At 44.1% G+C, this 22,749-nt stretch overlaps 1 protein-coding gene across 2 annotated transcripts in view; it reads right to left on the reverse strand.

Moving 5' to 3' along the window:
- Window positions 1-1,104: 1,104 nt before the first annotated feature.
- The window catches only part of PPP4R3B (protein phosphatase 4 regulatory subunit 3B), a 56,933-nt gene continuing 35,288 nt past the window's right edge, over window positions 1,105-22,749 (reverse strand). The window contains exons 6-16 of one of the 2 annotated variants that reach the window (XM_038750959.1): window positions 21,964-22,080; window positions 18,252-18,368; window positions 14,324-14,455; window positions 13,812-13,914; window positions 12,773-12,814; window positions 11,547-11,705; window positions 10,784-10,953; window positions 9,196-9,335; window positions 8,578-8,741; window positions 5,336-5,538; window positions 1,105-1,349 (exon numbers count right to left, since the gene is read on the reverse strand). In XM_038750959.1, coding sequence (XP_038606887.1) covers window positions 1,254-1,349; window positions 5,336-5,538; window positions 8,578-8,741; window positions 9,196-9,335; window positions 10,784-10,953; window positions 11,547-11,705; window positions 12,773-12,814; window positions 13,812-13,914; window positions 14,324-14,455; window positions 18,252-18,368; window positions 21,964-22,080 — 1,443 coding nt within the window. In that variant the 3' untranslated portion in view covers window positions 1,105-1,253. Of the gene's footprint in view, window positions 1,350-5,335; window positions 5,539-8,577; window positions 8,763-9,195; window positions 9,336-10,783; window positions 10,954-11,546; window positions 11,706-12,772; window positions 12,815-13,811; window positions 13,915-14,323; window positions 14,456-18,251; window positions 18,369-21,963; window positions 22,081-22,749 lie in introns of both variants that reach the window. The other variant, XM_038750958.1, reaches the window with a different exon arrangement.

A 22,749-nucleotide genomic window follows, 5' to 3' on the forward strand; every position in this document is an offset into this window, starting at 1 on the left:
CTTTTTTTTTTTTTTGCTCTCGGACAGGTACATGGAATGTGCTTTTACTCTTTAAAAAAAGAAGCAGCTCTCGTAGTACGACCTTGCTGAGAAAAGGCTCGTGCGCTGCGTGCTGATCTGTCTTGAATTCAGCCGGGGGTTTTTTGGTACTTCCGTCTTGGTCCGGAATGACTCGGGGGTGGGTGTGAGGGCGGGAGAAAAGGAAGGGGTGGTTAAACGCCACTTTACTTCAGGCAGGGCTATTTAAAAAAAGAACAAAAACCCGGTGTTTTCTTTTTGGTGAGCGTTTGTTAGTGTTTCCCATCGGTCAGTGACGCGTTTTAAACCGGCAAGGTGAATGTACGTCTGCCGCTCGGGAGCGAGCGGAAGGGGACGTGAGGCGAGCAGTGTCTTCCGTTGACGCTTGCCGTTCTGTGCGGCTTGGAGACCCTGCGCTAAGCCACGGCCATTTCTGGAGGATCCCCGTGTCGGAAGCGACCGACCCTCGGCTTCAGCACCTCGGGAAGTGCTGGTTTAAAAAGGGGAAAAAAAAAAAAAGCAGTTAACGTGTCCGTTTTGGATCTAGCTGTCTGCAAAGTACCCGCGCCGACCCCAGCCGGGCCGAGAAGAGAGGGCACCTCCTTCGGAGCACCCGGCGGGGCGGGTGGGGGCCCCCGGGCCTCGGTGATCTGGATAAGATGGTCCCAAAGGGTGGAACCGGGCGGTTCGCGCCTTAGCACAGTCCGGTTTCCCCTCCGTTTCGTTTTTAAAAGAGGCAACGGGGTAAAAAGAACACCATGGCCAGCACCGTTACAAAAGGAAGATTACTGGGTTTGCAGTCGAAGCTCCGCGACGGTTTCGAGGTCGGACGTGCTCCGGCGGGGGGGGGGACCCTGCGCTATTAAGATGGTTTTTAAACTGACTTTTTCCCTCCCCAGCCCTCCCGAAACCTGAGACTTTCCTTGCTGAGAGGCTGTCCTCCAGGTTCTGATTCCCAACCCCCCCCCCCACCCCGTTTTGGGGACAGCCTCGATGGCGGCCTCCTCGATGACCAGGAAGAGCTGAAGTTCCCTGGAAGCCTGGCGTTGACAGAACTAAACCCTTCCAGCTGGTACACTGAGTGTGTCTTTTGCAACTCCTCGTATATTATCGTCTATGTTCAAGGGAGAAAAGCTTTCTGATTCAGACTTTTTAGCTCATCGAACGGTTGCAGCATTTTTTTTTTTCTTTCGTGAGACCCCCCTGTTACGAGCGTTCCCCCCCCGCAGAAGTCTCTATGAGCCAAGACGCGGTCTTTTCCTTGGGGACGTCTCTTCCTCCTCTTCTTCCTCTTCGTCGTCTGGATAATCCACTAGGCCCACGAGGCTTCCCTGCCGACACACACAGAAATCCCCGTCAGAGCGACGCAGCTTGGAGGGAAGGATGGGAAGGACGGGGAGGGAGAGGAGGCCGAGCTCGGGAGCCGCTAGCCCCCTCCGCTCCCTCTGGAAGCCTCCGGGAGGGGCAGGGGGTGGATCCAGTTGGCCAAAATAATGTCGGTATTTGTTAAGCGCTTACTATGTGCCAAGCACTGATCTAAGCGCTGGGGTAGATACAAGTAATTAGGCTGTCCCCCGTATGGCTCACGGTCTTCATCCCCATTTTACAGACGAGGTAACTCAGGCCCAGAGAGTAATAATAATAATAATAATGACATTTGTTAAGCGCTTACTATGTGCCAAGCACTGATCTAAGCGCTTGGGTAGATACAAGTAATTAGGCTGTCCCCCGCATGGCTCAAGGTCTTCGTCCCCATTTTACAGACGAGGTAACTCAGGCCCAGAGAGTAATAATAATAATAATGACATTTGTTAAGCGCTTACTGTGTGCCAAGCACTGATCTAAGCGCTGGGGCAGATACAAGTAATTAGGCTGTCCCCCGCACGGCTCACGGTCTTCGTCCCCATTTTACAGATGATGTAACTGAGGCCCAGAGAGTAATGATAATAATAATGACATTTGTTAAGCGCTTACTATGTGCCAAGCACTGATCTAAGCGCTGGGGTAGATACAAGTAATTAGGCTGTCCCCCGCACGGCTCATGGTCTTCATCCCCATTTTACAGACGAGGTAACTGAGGCCCAGAGAGTAATAATAATAACACTGACATTTGTTAAGCGCTTACTATGTGCCAAGCACTGATCTAAGCGCTGGGGTAGATACAAGTAATTAGGCTGTCCCCTGCACGGCTCACGGTCTTCATCCCCATTTTACAGATGACGTAACTGAGGCCCAGAGAGTGATAATAATAATAATAATGACATTTGTTAAGCACTTACTATGCACCAAGAATTGTTCTAAGCGCTGGGGTAGATACCTGTATATATGTTTGTGCATATTTATTACTCTATTTTACTTGTATACATCTATTCTATTTATTTTATTTTGTTAATATGTTTTGTTCTCTGTCTCCCCCTTCTAGACTGTGAGCCCACTGTTGGGTAGGGACCGTCTATGTTGCCAACTTGGACTTCCCAAGCGCTTAGTGCAGTGCTCTGCACACAGTAAGTGCTCAATAAATACGACTGATTGATTGATACAAGGTAATCAGGTTGTCCCACATGAGGCTCTCAGTATCAATCCCCATTTGACAGATGAGGTAACTGAGGCCCAGAGAAGTCAAGTGACTTGCCCAAAGTCACACAGCTGACAAGTGGCGGAGCCGGGATCAGAACCCATGACCTTCCTTCCTCTCCCCCTCGTCCTCCTCTCCATCCCCCCATCTTACCTCCTTCCCTTCCCCACAGCACCTGTATATATGTATATATGTTTGTAAATATTTATTACTCTATTTATTTATTTATTTTATTTGTACATATCTATTCTATTTATTTTATTTTGTTAGTATGTTTGGTTTTGTTTTCTGTCTCCCCCTTTTAGACTGTGAGCCCACTGTTGGGTAGGGACTGTCTCTATATGTTGCCAATTTGTACTTCCCAAGCGCTTAGTACAGTGCTCTGCACATAGTAAGCGCTCAATAAATACGATTGATGATGATGATGATGACCTCTAGCTCCCAAGCCCGGGCTCTTTCCACCGAGCCAGGCCGCTTCTCACTGAAGTGACTTGCCCGAAGTCACGCAGCTGACAAGCGACAGAGCCGGGATTAGAACCCATGACCTCTGACTCTCAAGCCCGGGCTCTCCATCCCCCTCATCTTACCTCCTTCCCTTCCCCACAGCACCTGTATATATGTTTGTACATATTTATTACTCTATTTTACTTGTACATATCTATTCTATTTATTTGATTTTGTTAGTATGTTTGGTTTTGTTCTCCGTCTCCCCCTTTTAGACTGTGAGCCCGCTGTCGGGTAGGGACTGTCTCTAGATGTTGTCAACTTGGACTTCCCAAGCGCCTTAGTCCAGTGCTCTGCACACAGTAAGTGCTCAATAAATACGACTGATTGATTGATTGATCTATTGTATTTATTTTATTTTGTTAGTATGTTTGGTTTTGTTCTCCGTCTCCCCCCTTTTAGACTGTGAGCCCGCTGTTGGGTAGGGACTGTCTCTATGTGTTGCCAACTTGGACTTCCCAAGCGCTTAGTGCAGTGCTCTGCACACAGTAAGCGCTCAATAAATACGATTGATTGATTGATTGATTCCCACTGAGCCATGCCGCTTCTCGTGGATATGGGGAGGGTAAGGGTCCTAACACCAAGCTGGAGCAGACTATGGCGAGCAAGGGGCAGCGGAGCATCGAGCCCGGACTTCTGCAGCTCCTCCAGCCCCGCAAAGCACGGTGCCTTTGGGGTTGCCAGCGCTGCCGCAGCCCCAGGGTTGCTCTTGGGGCTGACACTGGACTAGACGACATCCTGGAGCCGATTTATTTATTTTACTTGTACATATCTACTCTATTTTATTTTGTTAGTATGTTTGGTTTGGTTCTCTGTCTCCCCCTTTTAGACTGTGAGCCCACTGTTGGGCAGCAACTGTCTCTAGATGTTGCCAATTTGTACTTCCCAAGCGCTTAGTACAGTGCTCTGCACACAGTAAGCGCTCAATAAATACGATTGATGATGATGATGATGCCATCTGAGGGGGCCTGATGGCAACTGCCCCAGGCTGCACCTCTACGGGTAGAAAAAGCCATTTTACGCTGAGGTTCAAAGCGGGCAGTTAGACTGGGGCTGTTGCTGAGTTCAGGGTTAGCGAACGTAGTTCAGAGTGGCTAACCCTCCCAATTTCCTTGGAAAATCATGGAAAAGTCTCTGTACTGACACCCCACTTCGATGACAGGGAAATTTACTGACAACCTCGCAAAATGCGCTGGAAAACTACTACTCTGCTCGGGAAGTAGGAGTATCACCGAGGCAGTTAGATGGACTAGCATCTGCAAAAAGATTGGCAGCTTCAGGGAATATGAATTAATGGCTGAGTTCTAGCCCTTATTGGTTTAGAAGGCTAATCACATCTGATCTTCTGATATATGTTGCCAACTTGTACTTCCCAAGCGCTTAGTACAGTGCTCCGCACACAGGAAGCGCTCAATAAATACGATTGATTGATCTTCTCACACCGTAAGCTCCTTGTGGGCAAGGGATCTGCCTACCAAGTCTGTTTTGTTGTTGTACTCTCCCAAGAGCTTGGTACAGAGCTCTGAACGCAGTAATCACTCGATAAAAAAGATGAATTGACCAAAGAAAAGTGTTCTAATTCTGGTTTGTTTTTTTTTTTAATGGCATTTATTAAGCGCTCACTATGTGCAAAGCACTGTTCTAAGCACTGCTTGCCTGCTGTGTGGCCTTGGGCCTCAGTTTACGCTTCTGTACAATGATTAAATATCTGTTCTCCCTCCTACTTAGATTGTGAGCCCCAATATATGACAGGGATTGTGCACGTGACCCGATAACCTTGCATCACCCCCACCCCCAGTACAGGGCACAAAGTAAGCACTTAATGCACGCCATAATTATTATTCTCATAATAATGACATTTGTGAAGCGCTTACTATGCGCAAAGCACCGTTCTAAGCGCTGGGGGATACAAGGGGATCAGCTTGTCCCATGTGGGGCTCACAGTCTTAATCCCCATTTTCCAGATGAGGGAACTGAGGCTCAGAGAAGTGACTTGCCCAAGGTCACACAGCAGACCGGTGGTGGAGCCAGGATGAGAACTCATTCCTCTATTACTATCGTTGGACTCTGCCTACTTGGAGAAACACTATCATTTCTCCATTATTATTAAGAATTATTTCTAAGCGGGCAGAGTCCGTGTATTTCAGACGGTCACCTCAGCCCCCTCAGAGTCCAAAGTGCTCTGCACAGTGCTCGCTCGTTTCATACGATCGACGGACGGACAGACAGATGGCTCACCTTGGTGGCTGTAACCGATGCCGTCAAGTTGGTGTTTTTGGAAGAAGAGCCGTTGGGACTTGCTGGTGGGGTCTGGGCGGTGACGGATTTACTGTTTGTACTATTGGCTCCGTTTGCAGCACTGGCCGAATGCGAAAAAGTGAATTTAAAGCCTCCCGTGGATGTCCTTTTGGGGAGGTTCTCTTTGTCTTCACTTTCTTTCGCTGAGGGGAAAGCGAGATTTTGAACACCCGTCAGTGAATGTTTTGAAAAAGAAAACCGTTTGGTTTTTTTTTTTTACAGTTGTTGATCCTTCTTCATCACGGCCGTCTCCATTCATTCATTCATTCGATCGTACTTATTGAGCGCTAACTGTGTGCAGAGCACTGTACTAAGCGCTTGGGAAGTACAAGTCGGCAACATAGGGAGACGGTCCCTCCCCCACAACGAGCTCACAGTCTAGAAGGAGGACTCAATATAAATAAATAGAATTACGGATACATGAACATCAAAACAAGTAAACAGGCATCAATATAAACAGAATTATATATGTATGCACATCAAAACAAGTGGCAAGAGCACGGGCTTTGGAATCAGAGGTCATGGGTTCAAATCCCGGATCCGCCAATTACAATAATAATAATAATAATAATGATGATGGCATTTATTAAGCGCTTACTATGTGCAAAGCACCGTTCTAAGCGCTGGGGAAGTTACAAGGTGATCAGGTTGTCATCATCATCATCATCAATCGTATTTATTGAGCGCTTACTATGTGCAGAGCACTGTACTAAGCGCTTGGGAAGTACAAATAGGTTGTCCCACGGGGGGGCTCACAGTCTTAATCCCCATTTTCCAGATGAGGCAACTGAGGCCCAGAGAAGTTAAGTGACTTGCCCAAGGTCACACGGCTGACAATTGGCAGAGCCGGGATTTGAACCCATGAACTCTGACTCCAAAGCCACTTTGGAATGGCTTGCCACTGGGCCACGCTGCTTCTCAACGGTCAGCTTTGTGGCTTCGGGCAAGTCGCTTAACTTCTCTGGGCCTCGGTTTCCTCATCTGGAAAACGAGGGATCAAGACTGTGAGCCCCCCGGGGGGCAACCCGTCCAGTAGAGTGCTCTGCGCACAGTAGGCTCTCTCCACTGGCAGGCTGCTTCCACTGGCCCCCAGGCAACGTCCGAATCATTTGAAGCGAGTGGAAGCCAAGAAGCCACAGAAACCACTGGCAGAGGCGGATGGAGGCAGGAGGACAGGAGAGGAGGAAAGGAGCTATTGGGTGTCGACTTGAGGAGGCCAGGGCAGCACAAAGCTTGTGTACGGGAAAACCTCACAGAGGTGCGAATTCAAAAGGAAGAGTGAACTCACGTCAGCAATCAATCGTATTTATGGAGCGCTTACTGTGTGCAGAGCACTGTACTAAGCGCTCGGGAAGTACAAGTTGGCAACATATAGAGACAGCCCCTACCCAGTGGGTGCCAGCTTGTAACATGGGAAAATATGGGGTTCTATGGCTCCTCCAAAGTGATTTCCCTGACTTATCTCTCATTTCCCCACCCTATTCTCTTTCCCTTCTGCACTGCTTCCGCCCTTTGGTCTGTGCCCTTTGAGCACTTTGTTACCCTGCCCCCAGGATTTATATTCTGCCGTTCCCCTTATCTGTAACTGATTTTTAAGTCTGTCTCCGCCACTGGTGTGTCTACTGCAGTCCTAGCACTTGGAACACTGCTCTGCACGCAGTAAGCAACTAATAAATACCACTGATTGATCTACTGACTGATGCTCGGGCCATGGTAGCCCGGGAATGCTGACTTGAGCTCTAGCAGTTGCCGGGTATCCGAATCAAGTTGCTTTTGGATATTTTCTATGGACTTAAGGGCCTCTTTAAAAGTTGTGCACACTGCGGGTTTGAACTCTTAAGGGCTCACGCAGCGCCTGAAGGAAATTCACCTTTGAGTCTCTCAACCCATCCTTCCGATACTGAAATGGGTCTCTCGATGCTCGGATACTGAACGCAAACCCGAGCTGGGATTTATAGGCTAAATTTCGGAGGCAGAGCCACGGATGCCAAGTTGTGGAAAGTTGTCCTGGGAGTTAAAATAAAAAAAAAAGGTCTCGGGATTCTGTGCGGGGCTTGACAAGGCAACCCTACTCTGGTGTCACAGAAAAGCCACTAATTACTCTGGACACCTGAGTGGAAGGTTGTCTTCTGGAACAAATCAAGTAGTCTTTACTTGGAAAGGCTTCAAGATAGATTTGTCCGGATCACACCACGTTAAGGGATTTGGAAGATGGATACAGTACTCCTGCGTGGGACCTGGCCTAGAAATCTGAGACCTCATCCATTTCATCTCAAGGACCACGATGACTCCTCGTTTCTGGTCTGAACTACGGCCCGAGGAGGTCTATAATAATAATAATAATAATAATAATAACGTTGGCATTTGTTAAGTGCTTACTATGTGCAAAGCACTGTTCTAAGCGCTGGGGGGGATACAAAGCGATCAGGTTGTCCCATGTGGGGTTCACAGTCTTAATCCCCATTTTACAGATGAGGTAACTGAGGCTCAGAGAAGTTAAGTGACTTGCCCATGGTCACACAGCAGACATGTGGCGGAGTCAGGATTCGAACCCATGACCTCTGACTCCAAAGCCCGTGCTCTTTCCACTGAGCCGCGCTGCGGCTGTGGCTACTGGTCCCAGGGGCCTTGCTGTCAGTCTTTACCTGCAGATGTAGCCCGGAGAGGACTTTGGGCACCCTTTGGAGGAAGAGAGGCTGTTTGCTTTCCCACATAGAGGAAGCAGCGTGGCCTAATGGAAAGAGCAAGCGCCTGGGAATCGGAAGCCCTGGGTTCTACTCCTGGCTCTGCCTCCTGCCTGCTGTGTGAACTTGGGAAAATCCCTTCACTTCTCTGGGCCTCAGTTACCTCATCTGTGAAATAGGGATTAAGACCGTGAGCCCTATGTGGGACAGGGACTGTGTCCAACCTGATTACCTAGCATCTACCCCAAAACTTTGTACAATGTCTGGTAAGCACTTAAATACCATAAAAAAAAAAAGGTATGGCCTGCTTGCTCCAGAAAAAATGATTCAGTGGGGAAAATGACTGGTATGATTAGGAATGAGGGTGGTGGTTTCCCCTCTCCAATGCTATTTCCATCTCAGAGATGCACAGAACTGGTCCATGCGTGGAAAAGTCGGAGACCTTTTATTAAAGAACTGGGGTGCCGCCCTGCAACAAGACAATAACGTGCCTAGTACCTTTTTTAGTTTCCATAAACTTTTCGTAACTATCTGGGAAATCATCCTCTGGCTTGGATTTTTCCACCGGTGGTACAACGGCTTCACCTTCCTCCTCCTCGTCTTCGTTGAACCACATCTCTTCATCCTCTTCCAACGCTCTCGCGTCTCTGCGAAATCTGTTGCTACGCAATATAGACGGTACACTGTAAGAGATATATCACAGGGTCTCAAGTTCTGTTGCCGGCAGAGCGAGGCAGAAGTAATCATAAATGTGGAACCATGAGGAGTTGCAATAGTCTGGGTCGAAATTTCGGGGCTCATTGGTAATTCCACATTGATGAAGACAACAAGTAACGTAGCCCAGAAATACATCCGGGTTTTCGAACTGCACTGAATACCCTGGAGACATACAGGGCGGTTGTTGTCAGGGTCCAAAATAGGATCGCTCTCTGCAAACTCGATTCCGTGGAAAAAGAGCAAGAACTCCTCGCCCGCTCCTATCTCCCACCAGTCAAAATGACAAAGAAAGTGTGGGAATGGGAAATCCTGGGGGAACTTCTAGGAATACCCAAAATAGAGATCAACTGGGGATCTGACTTTGTTTCGGGTTTGAATTTCAATACATATAAACAATACCTGTTCAGTTTCTGATTTTGTCTGTCTTTTTCTTGTTCATATTTAGTCTTCAATCCTTTGAATGTCTGAACATATTCAATCGATTCAAGTGCCTTATAAAAGTTTTCAACTATATGTGCAGTAAGGGACTTGATATCTTCCTGTATAAGCATAAAATAATATTGACATCTCTTATAAATAGTGCAATATAAGCATATTTTTTTTCCAGAAAAGATGTGCCACAATGCTCCACACAAACATGGAACTCAAGCCTGTGGAGCGCTTTTAAATTTTATTTGTTCACCCTATGAGAACATCTGCAGGCAAAAGGATCTTTTTTTGGAGATTTCATTGCTTAGTCCTTTATTCATTTCCATCCTCTACTCTTAACATCTTCTTCCTGAACAACTAAGGGCATGGACAAAACCTTATTTACAAAGAATGTCGTTGTTGTGAATGGACAGACTATGGAATTAATTATTTACGTAGACCGCCATGTGGGATTTGATACATTATTTTCGTTAAGGAAAAAAGGAGCCTTGGGGTAATAACTACTTCGCAGAGACAACTCCTCCTGAATTCCATTTTATGCTTTGAAAGAACAAACATAGAAAAACCCAGGACAACAGGACAAAGCCTGCACCCCAAAATGTGAGAAAAGAAAGGATTTGAGAATTTAGTAGCCATTAGTTGGAGACAGGAAGTACCCAGAACATTTCTCAGAAGACAATCCAGAAGTCCATTTAAAAAATTTGTTTTTTTTTTCCAAACACAAATTTCATGTGGCATCTGAATTACAACGTGAGCTAAGAGACAAGCTGGTGGCCCAGAACGTGGGACCTAGAGAGCAGTGGCCATTTCTGCAGGGAATGCATCTGTTTATTGATGTACTGTACTCTCCCAAGTGCTTGGACTCTAAACACATAAGCGCTCAATAAATACAACTGAATGGGGTGAGGGGCAACAGGAAAGGCCCCTGGCAGTGCCTAGTTTGGCCTGTGATAACCGGGAGAGGCTTCCCAACTTCTTGTCCCAAATCACTACAAAAGGACACAACTTCAGAAAGACTAAAATTACCGTAGCAGTGAAAAGTTTTCAAGGAAAAGAATTCAGACTGAGAGCAAAACTGCTTTCCCTGTCATGTCCTTAATGATGACATGCAGGTTTAGAGTCCAAAATTCCTTATTTGTTTTCAGCAGCAAAAATAGCCCCCCAGCACTTGAATATAATCTCTAATACAGACCACCTTAATTCAAGACTGGCTACAACTTGGCAATTTCCAAATATGACATTGGGACGGTGGCAACTGGACAGCAAAGAACACTTAACACTGATCAGATGCCTGTTGATCCCATTTGATGAGAAGGTGAAAATTACTCTATATTTTACTATGCTCAAATGCTGTTCATATACTGATATTTCGACCAACCAGAAAATAGATAATTCTGATTCAGAGATGAAAACAAACTACACTCATGGGAATGGAAGACTAAGAAAGAGTTTGGGCTGTGCCATCAACAAAGGCCTATGTTTTTTTTTAACTACTATATCCCAACCCAGCCCAAATCTGGCTCTGAAATCTTTTACTTGAAAAAAGATGCAGGCTTACCACTCGTATGAATTCAAATAGTTCAATTACAGCTGAATTCAGCAGATTGTACCGAGTTCCATTATCAAGAAGGGCATTTATAACTGGCTCAAAAAGATTTCCCTTGGTGATATACCGGTTATAAAACTCATCCTTTAGACCAATTATCCTCCTCATGAAGCGAAGGGCACCTATTTTAAAAAGACAAACAAAGACCTCAAAAAACCAAACTGGTGTTCTTACTTTATCGGGTCAAAACACATTGGGGACCCCACCCAAATTTCCTGAATCCTCTAGCCAAAAAATGGACTTTTCGGTAATTGGCAGTGAAAAGGGGCAGGAACGGAACCGTGGGAGAAAGAAATGGTGAGTTCTTGGCTGGGCCCTGGAGGGGAAAATCTATGATTAATCATATTAAAGATCACTGACTTGTTAGCCGGCTAACGCGGGAGGGATTTGGGCCCCAAACAAGTTCCTCCACAAGACAATTCCCTTCCAAAACCACATCCCATGAAGAAACTATTCACATGGGCTTGAACTGTGGAGCCTGTTGAAAAAACCCAGCATAGTCCCAAAAATGTTTAAACCACCTGGTCATTTTGAACAACAGTAAAGGATCCACTATAGCACAATGAAACCTGTGCTTAAAGGAAATATTGACAACAACGGCAACTGCCACAATTATTTTTTTTTCAAAATTGTATTCAATGCTAAGGAAATCTGTTTAAAAGAAAAAACTAGATTTTTTTTCCATCCATGTCATCACAGATTGACCGCTACTTACACAAGGCCAGAAAAGTGTGCTTCGAATTCATCAGGACCAAGACTCGTCTTAGCAAATCCTTGTTCATGATATAATTTTTGATGTGATATGTGTGATGTTCCACACAAAATGTTAGTAGCTCCAAAATTAAGGCAAGCAGCTGCGCTGTTTGATAGTTATCTACAAAAAAAAAGAACACGAATTAGCCACATGAAAATATCCTGTTTTGTCTACACCTAAATAATTCTTATAAGTTAATAATGAATCTTTCAACAAAATATTTCAGCTAGTAATTACAGTGCAGATTTACGACTGGTTAATGTCTTTTGTCTGAATTTTAATACCCGTCAAACAGGTTGTGATTTTCTGCCTGTGAGTAGGCGGACGCAAAGCCCTCCTAAAGTGATACCTTTTCTCCCCCTCACGTTGTTTATATGAATCATTCAGAACCATTCCCGTTTTTACAGAAAATTCATTCTAATCGTTTTACAGAAAATCAGAAAATTCATAACAAAAACTGAAGCCTACATATGGTCCGTATGCTCCTTACAAGGATCGCAACTACCGACTGCTACACTGTACTTTCCCAAGCACTTAGTACAGTGCGTGGCACACCGTAAGTATTCAATAAGTACCACTGGCTTATATAAAGGCAAGGAAAATGAGACACTGAGTTACTTTATTCAGATATACTTACACTATGATTAAATCCTTATTCTTCCTACTATTTGCTGTCTTCTCCCTACGTCCTCCCCACCCCAATTAGACTGCACACTCTTCAAGGGTGGGAAATGTGTCTTGCTTCTGTTGTTCTTTACCACCCTCTTAGTACAATGTTTCACTGAGCAGGTGCTCAATAAATACCACTGACGAATGGAGTGACAGTAGTGTGGTTTAGCAGGAGGACAGAAGGGAGTCAGAAGACTTGTGTTCTAACCCCAGCCTGCCGTGTAATCTTGCATAAATCACTTAATCGCTCCCTCCTGGCATCAGTTTCCCTGACTGAAAAAGGGCTGAAAATATATTTATTCTCCCTACCACTGAGACCGTGAGCCCCAGGTAAGACAGGACCTGTTTCTCATTACCTTGCATTTAATCCCACTGTTTATACGGAGAGCAAGTATTTAATAAGCTTGACAACACTTTAGGAGGAAGGAGAAACTTAAAGAAAGAGAAGAATCTATTAGCTCCCGTCATCATGTGAAAAGATACCTTTGTAGAATTTAAAAATGTGAACAAATACTTACCAGGGCAAATTGTGTTATTCTTGTTGGATCCAACTAGTGCATCTAGTAAAAAAAAAAGTAAAATCCAGGGTAGATCTTAGTGAGAAACAGTCTAATCATTTAAGGAATACTAAAAAAAAAAAGTGAACGGGGGAATACAAGAAGCAGTGTGGCCTAGTGGAAAGAGTACAGGCCTGAGAGTCAGAGGACGTGGGTTCTAATCCCGGCTCTGCCATCATCATCATCATCAATCGTATTTATTGAGTGCTTACTATGTGCAGAGCACTGCACTAAGTGCTTGGGAAGTACAAATTGGCAACATATAGAGACAGTCCCTACCCACCAGTGGGCTCACAGTCTAAAAAGGGGGGGACAGAGAACAAAACCAAACATACTAACAAAATAAAATAAATAGAATAGATATGTACAAGCAAAATAAATAAATAAATTAATAGGGTAATAAATATGCACACACATATGTTGTGACCTTGGGCAAGTCACTTTACTCCTCGATGCCTCAGTTACCTCATCTGCAAAATTGGGAGTAAGACCACGAGCATGACGCGGGACATGGACTGTGTCCCCCCTGACTACTTTGTATCTACCCATTTACCCCAGCGCTTACTATAGTGCCTGACACATAGGAAGCACTTGGCTAATACCATTAAAAAAAAGAGTGCCTTCAATCTGGTAAATATTGTACTGCTTTAAATTCCTGCAATTCTGCACCATTAAGGTTTTCTCTCTTCTTCTCCTCAGTGCTTAGCGCTGGAGTCTTGGGAGAAAGGTCACCTAATTCCCTGTCTCTCCCCAGAGCCTTCCTGTAGTTCCTCTCTCTTCCCAAACTCCAGCCACCAAACCACTCTACATCCACTCTATGGGGAAAATTTCAAGCTGAGGTTTCAAATCTGCCACTGTGGTTTCCCTGCCTCTTAACGGGACTGGCAAATGGGTGCTACGGAATCTTACATTATAAACCAAACCAGACTGTTCCACTGACTTTTGCTTCCAGAAGACAAAGCACCAGCTGCCAAAAACAAAGCCAGACAGGTAACCTTACCTTTTTCGCTTTTGTCTTCCGAAGTGTTAGCCAAAAGTGGGGCCGTGAGAACATGCATGCAATGGTTGTAGAAGAAATTCAGGAATTCACTTTTTTCGGTTTTCTGAAACATAAAAATACAAATTCCGGCATAAATGTTTACGAAGCAGTGGGGGTCGGGAGTCCGTATACCACATATTGCACCAGGTGGTGTTGTTACAAAAGTGTAGAAGGATTTTTAGGGGCATGCTACAGCATTTTAAAAAAACTTGCCGTTTAACATTGGATTATGTGGGTGAATTACACTGAAGAGGTTCTGACTATAGATTTATGGCACATGTATTTGAGGAAAAGATTTCATTTATGCAATAATTTAGAAGTACACTTCTTCCACTTTTAAAGGTTCTGTACATATCAGACTTTAAGGCTCCTTTTTATTCGGCTAATCTTCAGGTGGCTACCAAAGACACGGGGCCACACATGGACATATCTGGGTAAAAAAAAGGATTCCTTCCGTCCTGGCGTTTTCTTACATTAGCTGTAGCCAGCATGTTCTCTGGGTCAATCAGCGTCCGTAAGAGTCCCATTAACTGGACGGCTCCTCCTAGCTCAGGATCGGTGTCACAGATCATTTGTTCAATAACTACATTGATAAGAAGGATATCCTAGAAGAAAACTTGTTACAGTTAGATTGAAGTATCTGATACAATTAAAATAAAACCATTCATTCATTCAGTCGTATTTACTGAGCACTTACTGTGTGCAGAGCACTGAACTAAGCGCTTGGAAAGTACAATTCAGCAACAGAGACAATCCCTGCCCACACCGGACTTACAGTCTGGGGTGGGGGCACGGACAGACATCAAAACAAGTAAACAGGCATCAATATAAATAAATAGAATTCTAGATATTTTCACATCAAAACAAGTAAACAGGTAATAATATCAATAGAATTACAGATATGTACATATGTACACAAGTGCTGTGGGGTGGGGAGAAACATTTTTAAAAATTAGATATTTTTCATTTTATATCTCCCTTCTACTTTTTACAGTTTGGCAAATACATTTTAGAAATGAATTTTTAATACAACACACACAACAGTGTACCATCAAAGCTGTAAAGTGAAAAACAGAATCATCTTTAGGCAATTCTTGCTCTCTCAAGGTAGTAATTCTAGTAGATCACAATCTAGGTTTTGGCCGTAGGCCAGTGGAGAGGGGAAGGCAAGCTTAACCTCAACAATAGGGAGAATATTACACTAGAAAACCCAGCTTAGCAAAAGAATAAGCAAAAAAAAATGTTACCTCACATTAAAGGACTGAGCAAAAATAATATTAAAACAATGGGGTGCTAATCTTATAGACATGTTTTCTACAATTTATCAATCATTCAATGGTATTTATTGAGTGCTTATTACAGGCAGAGCCTTGTACTAAGTGCCTGGGAGAGTACAATACAACAGAGCTGGCAGATATGTTCCCAGCCCACAACATGCTTACAGTCTACAGTCACAAAAAAAAAAAAGAGGTTACAAGGATTCAACCTCTTTCTGGTTTGCATCACCTTCCCTACACGAGGTCGTTAAAACACGGGAGGATATTTGGTCAGATCATCAATCGTATTTATTGAGCGCTTACTGTGTGCAGAGCAAGATGAAAGAGTTAAAAAAGCTGCAACGTCTATCGACTTTAGTTTGGAGAATTCTCGCACTAACGTTGCGGAGGACAGGGAAAATCTCAGTTTGGAGGGTTGCTTTTTTCAATCCTAATTATCTAGGAACCCTGGGTTCAGTTTCCCCAGGCTGTCTTCAAAACAGCTTCAATAATAAATGTAACAGCAAACTGTTCAAGAGCAAGCTAGTTTTTACAAATAACTTCTTACATTAACCAAAACAGTAATAATTATTATGATTGTGATAGTTTTTAAGCATTTACTAAGCAGTGAGGTAGAAACAAAATAATCAGGCTGTACACCAGCCCAGCTCATAATCTAAGGGAGAGGAAGAATGGGTATTGAATTCCCATTTTATAGATGGCAAAACTAGGGCACAGAAGTTAAGAGACTTGCCCAAGGTCACACCGCACATAAGTGACATAACTGGAATTAGAGCCTACCCCCTGCTCTTTCCACTAGGCCACACTATCCACTAAACCTCAGTCAGAACAGTCAGTGAGAAAATGAATCTGGGGGACAGAGGAGAGGCCGCTGGCTGAGGTTTCCTTATTAATTCAGAGAGAGGGATTTTGAAGTAAAATTAGCTGCTTATTGAATCCAGAATCAAGCCCTGTTTTGAATTAGGAGAAGGAAAAAAATAATAATAATACAAAAAAATAATTTCCACACTTGGCCTTTGGCCCACATGAATCTGTTGCTGTTCGTTTTCAGGAATCAATAGTTCGGAATAGATCAGGTCACTAAACATATGAAACGTAGGCTTCACAGTTTTCTGTTTCTGAAGACTGTGATGTACTTCAAATATATAATGCCAATCAACATGCATTTGTGCTGACTTCTAACCAATTAAGGTCAAGTGGAATTATGTCTTTATGTTTTATTCAAACAAATTATTTCATCAGATATGCAGGCAGGCACCAGTTGAGTTGGGGTGGGGAGGGTAGTACCTTAAAACCTTCTTATCCCAAGCAATAGATGCCCAGGGATAAGTGGACAAAACAGAAAGACACCATCATTGACAGCTGATAGCCCTGACCTTCAGCATGGACAGTACCCGCAAAACAAAGGATTTAGGGCTCAGCCTCTAGAAGGTAAGCTCATTGTGAGCAGGAAATGTGTCTGTTTATTGCTAATAATATACTCTCCTAGCACAGCCTAGTAGAGAGCTCTGCACACAGTAAGCGCTCAATAAATATGCCCTCCCTCTGCCCATCCGCCAAGCTAGCTCTCTTCCTCCCTTCAAGGCCCTACTGAGAGCTCACCTCCTCCAGGAAGCCTTCCCAGACTGAGCTCCTTCCTTCCTCTCCCCCTCGTCCCCCTCTCCATCCCCCCCTTCTTACCTCTTTCCCTTCCCCACAGCACCTGTCTATATGTATATATGCTTGTACATATTTATTACTCTATTTATTTATTTTACTTGTACATATCTATTCTATTTATTTTATTTTGTTACTATGTTTGGTTTTGTTCTCTGTCTCCCCCTTTTAGATTGTGAACCCACTGTTGGGTAGGGACTGTCTCTATATGTTGCCAACTTGTACTTCCCAAGCACTTAGTACGGTGCTCTGCACACAGTAAGCGCTCAATAAATACGATTGATGATGATGATGATGAATACAACTGAATGAATGAATGCATCAGATCAGCGGTATCTGAGCACTTACTGGTGGCAGAGCACTAAGTGCTTAGAAGGGTACAATTCAACAAAAGTGGTAGACAGTTCACGGTCTAGAGGGGAAGACAGACACAAAAGAAGGGCCAAACTGTGGTTTGTGTACCATGGGTGGCTCTTTGGTTGCTGTGCAGATTGCACAGAGATGTGCTTTTATTATTATTTTGTCATCGGAGGTAGGCTGGCACGCTCCAACCCTTCCAGAGAAGGGCCTAGTGGGAAGAGCATGGGAGTCAGAAGTCACAGGCTCTAATCCCGGCTCTGCCGCTTGTCTGCCGTGTGACCTTAGGCAAGTCACTTAACTTCTCTGGGCCTCAGTTACCTCATCTGTAAAATGGGGATTGAAACTGTGAACCCCAAGTGGGACAGGGACTGTGTCCAACCTGACTGCGTTGGATCTACCCCGGTGCTTAGAACAGTGCTTGGCACATAGTAAGCGCTTAACAGATACCAGAATTATTGTTATTATTATTACTCCACTGGCAGGGCCAGCCCCACTGGGCTCCAGCCCCTGCTCCCACCCTGTTTTTACTTGCTCACCGCCTTCCCCTGAAAAAGGAACACCAGCCTTCTGAAACACCACCCCTAAGACCCCTACTTTCCAGAATGCCTGCTCAAAGTTCCAGCCATATTATAGCTTAGGTTTGTCTATTTTCAGAAGAAAAGAAAGGGGGGGGGGGTGGAGAAAATGTCTCTCAGAGTCAAACATTAACCTCTTTGTCTTCAACTGGGAGAATTAAAGAGCTAAATGGGTGGGCAGACTACAATATTTTAGCTATGCTGCCACTCACATTGTCGGCACACTTCATAATGGTTTGAAATTCCAATGATTAGGATAGAATTTGAAACAGATGCGTTAGGGTGACAGCTAGAAATCTGAATTGATTGTGATCTATTTACCCCTGGAGAATGCCGATTGCAAATGTGTTCTTTACAATAAAGTTGAAGACTCACAGTTAATTTCCCTACATTTTATGGAGCCTTTTTCACATCACAATTAATAGAAGAACTTTCACCTAAAAAAAATGGGACCATGGGCATCCTTTCCATTCCTGTAATTTGCATGTACAAAAGCTATGGATAATCAACATTATGACAGCGTTCTTACTTACATCATCACTCTGCTGGGCTTCTTGCATTACAAATTCCCGAACCATAGATGGACTGAACTCTACTAGATAAGAAAATATATCTGTAGCAGCAGACCTGACTTGCAAATCATCCATGCCCTGATAAAAAATAAAATCAGATTGTCATCGACTGTTTAAGACAGGAAAACACGACAGTAAAAATGTCTCATACGGTATTGGGGGTGGGTGTTCTGCATATTTCTTTTCTATGCATCATCATGCTATTCCCCTCAGGTCCCCGCTCACTCTCTGAATTCAGACTTTCACGTTCAGCCCTTGAGCTGGAACCCACATTTTGAATGTAGCTTCCTCCCCTTTTCTCCCGTACTTCACACATATTGAAACTCTCGAGTGGCTCTAGCAAAATGTAGCTTTGACAGCTTCCTGCCCTCAATCAGTCTCTCATCACAACAGAAAGGCACTGAAATGGTCAGGAAATGAACTCACTTTCACAACGACGTTCTAACGCTAATGGAGAAACAAACGAAAAGTGTAAGGATTCTCTCTCAAACACAAAAGATTTTGACCCTAGTTCACTCTTCAATCACAGCCTAATTTTTCTTTTCCCTCTGACAGCTGATGTCTGATTTGACTTTGATCCACTCTACCACAAAGGAAACTCTCTAAGATGTCCAATGACTTTCATTCTCCCCTAACTTCACTGCTGCATTCAGACCTGCTTTTAATAATAATAATAATAATAATAATAGTATTTGTTAAGCACTTACTATGTGCCAAGAACTGTTCTAAGCACTGGGGTAGAGATAAGGTAACCAGGTTGTCCCACGTGGGGCTCACAGTCTTAACCCCCATTTTACAGATGAGGTAACAGGCACAGAGAAGTGAAGTGACTTGCCCATAGTCACACATCTGACAAGTGGCGGAGCTGGGATTAGAACCCACGACCTCAGACTCCCAAGCCACTATGCCATGCTTTTGACCTGATCCTCCCAGACATACTCTCCAGTCTTAGTTTCAGAGACCAGTGTCCTTCCCTGGTCCTCCACCTCTCTCACTGTTTCTTCCGGATCTCTTTGGGCGACTCCTTCTCCTAATCCTGACCTCCTAACTCCTGGGACTTGATCCTGAGCAATGTCTCCAATTTTCTCCAAGATTTTTATCATTTGAACAGAAGACTTTACCACCTTTAAGCATACAACGCCCAGATTTACAACTCCAATCCCGACCTTTGTCTTACTCTTTAGCCTAGACCCTATTTCTCTTGGTCTGCAGAAAACCTCCATGTCCAGACACAGATAAAGATAAACAAAGTGAAGGCTCAGCTCATTTTTTGCTCCATAAAAGGCTCCTCTCGGCTCATTTTCCCTTCGCTGCTGGGGATACAATATTTCCAGTCCTTAGCCTCACAACGTGAGTGCGTACGAAGAGCCAAAGGGATTAAGAAGTCAATTAGCAGCAGATCCAACTTCTTCTGCCCTAGCAATGCACAAAACTAGCCTAACCTTCTGAACCAAAGACTTGGTCTAGGCCTGTTTATTATCTCCTTGCCAGTCTTTCTGCCTCTGGGTCTCCTCTTGCTTCTCTTCCACTTCCTCCTTTAATCAATCTTAAACCCCGCCAGCAAAATCGCCTTCTATATAAGCATGCCTCTGGACTGGTCACTACCCCTTTAAGTCCCCATCGCACCTAGTGCATCGCCTCCAAACTCCTTAACCACCTGGCCTTAAGACCAAACAATCAGTACTATTTATTGAGCATCCTCTGCATGGAGAGCACTGTACTGAACACTAGTGAGAGTACAATAAGAGGCAGGACTGGGTGTAAGGAGACCTGGGTCAAGTTAGTTCTCTGTGTCTCAGCTTCACCATATGTAAAATGGGGATAAAATACCTGTTCTCCTTCCCGCTTCAACTGTGAGCACTGGGCGGGACATGGAGTGTGGTCAATCGGATAATCTAGTATTTACCCCATCATTTAGCACAGCGCTTGGTATATCATAAAATGCTTCATAAATAACATCATCGGAAAACACCACCGCTGCCTAAAATAGCACTTTATATATGCACCCCAACCAGTGGGAGAACTATGCCCGAGTGCTTAATTGCCTGTTTTAGCCTAACTTCCTCTTATCCACCTGATACAGCTGAGCACTGGAAAGAAAAAGAGGGAAACCTGACGGCTACATTCCCACCCATATATGCAGCCTCATCACCTGAAGTGAGGAAGCACAAGGCTTAGTCCTCCGGCTGTTTACAGCAGCCCTCTAGACTGTAAGCTTGTTCTGGGCAGGGAACGTGTGTTATATCGTTGCGTTGCACTCTCCCAAGTGCTTAGTACAGTGCCCTGCACAGGGTAAGCGCTCAATAAATAGGACTGATTGATTGAGTCGGGACCTCTAGATGGTCAGCCAACTCAACTCGGTAGTTATTTTTTGACAGAAAGAAATCCAGTGGAGGGTCACAGGGCCCCTCCTGGGCATTTGCCTGCTCTGTAGTGGCTGGAGGAACTGCACTATCACCGTACCTCGTTCTCAACTGTCCCGCCATCGACCCCCGGCCCTCGTCCTCCCCTGGGCCTGGAATGCCCCCAATCCCTCTGCCCATTCGCCAAGCTAGCTCTCTTCCTCCCTTCAAGGCCCTACTGAGAGCTCACCTCCTCCAGGAGGCCTTCCCAGACTGAGCCCGTTCCTTCCTCTCCCCCTCGTCCCCCTCTCCATCCCCCCATCTTACCTCCTTCCCTTCCCCACAGCACCTGTATATATGTATATAGGTTTGTACATATTTATTACTCTATTTATTTTACTTGTACATATCTATTCTATTTATTTTATTTTGTTAGTATGTTTGGCTTTGTTCTCTGTCTCCCCATTTTAGACTGTGAGCCCACTGTTGGGTAGGGACCGTCTCTATATGTTGCCAATTTGTACTTCCCAAGCGCTTAGTACAGTGCTCTGCACATAGTAAGCGCTCAATAAATACGACTGATGATAGAGTTCTATCCCTGCCGCCAGTCTGCATACCTCCTGCCTTCAGTTACACAAACTTCCTCGCTGTTTTTCCTCAGTTGCTCTTCCATCTCAGCCATCCTTCACGTAAGAGCTCCCCTCCTGCGCCGCCAAGCCAGTTCCACTCCGTCCTTTAAAACCCCCTTTCCCTCAATTACGAAGCACTTAAACCTAACACCTCATTTCCAAAGACCACGTTTCCCTTGTGGCATAAATGCGCCTAAGTGGTCACATCTGTCTGTACAGCTGCGAGCTTATGTATTTATGTACTGACGCAGATGTGTGATTCTCATCTTCCTATTTAGACGGATGTCTTGGAAGCAAGAAAATGCATTTCATTGACTACGCTAAAAAAAAAATCACAGTTTATGTAATCTTCTGAAAATGTGAGCTTTCGAGTTTACTAAAATTTCAATTGGAATATATCTAAAGGCATGCTTTCGCCCCCAAATCTGCTATTAAGAAAATTGGGAAATTCCACTGTGTAGTTCTAAATATGAACTATTTTTATAGGCTGATAAAGTCATAATAGCCCTAAAAAAGCAGGATGCCGTAGTCCCAATTCTAGAGGGGACTGCTCCTCTCCACCTTGCCCTCCCAACATACCACCCTGCCTAGGGTTAGCAAAACCCACCTATCGGGATAGACAGAGGAAGAGCTCCACTAAAACCTGCCCTCACGGTTATACGATTTCTCTGTTAGAATTTCACAACAAAAGGATATACTTACCATTACAATTTCAAGAGCAGGAAGAATTCCTAACTTTGCCAAAGTTTTGAAAAATGCATCCCTGTTCTGAGGTTGTAATGTCTGAGAAAATGCACAGAACTCCTTGAAAAAATTAACCTGTGATTTAGAAAAGAATATTAATAATGCAACAATTATGAAAGTATACTCTTATTCCCATTAAACTGGACACTTAATAGAACGCATATCCTGTGCAAATTTACATCATTACAGTTGGTTAATATCCTAAGGACATTATTGTACACATTCATTCATAAAAAATGTACACTGCAACATTAAAGAGAGAATTAAAATAGTGAGCTTCGATATGAGCAAAAAGAACCAAAGTTTCCATTCTGTAGGGGATTTTTTCCCCCCACACTAACAGCAACTGTTAATTCACTTTCTCACTGTATGCCTTTACTCTCAAAGGCATTTCTTCAACGATCTAAAAATCAAAACAAAATGCCCAGAAACATTTCATATAAAATGAAAGCATCATTTCCAGATGATAATTCACCTCCATTCTCTCCTAAAATGGCATGCACGCAAATTAACAAACCAAACACCTTACAGCATAATTATCTGGAGTTAACCAAGAATCATAGCCAAAAATGGTACAATCATTTGATAAATAGGGTACAGGATTTTAATCATAATCCATCTTGGATTCCCCTCAAATCCATTACTCACGGGACTAAGCAAATATATTAATTGAAACGTACGTACATTTTTTTGTCCTAAAATACACAATGTTTACACAAAAGCATACTTAAAAACAATGACTCT

Source organism: Tachyglossus aculeatus, chromosome 9 (assembly GCF_015852505.1).
Source record: "Tachyglossus aculeatus isolate mTacAcu1 chromosome 9, mTacAcu1.pri, whole genome shotgun sequence".
Lineage (NCBI taxonomy): Eukaryota > Metazoa > Chordata > Mammalia > Monotremata > Tachyglossidae > Tachyglossus > Tachyglossus aculeatus.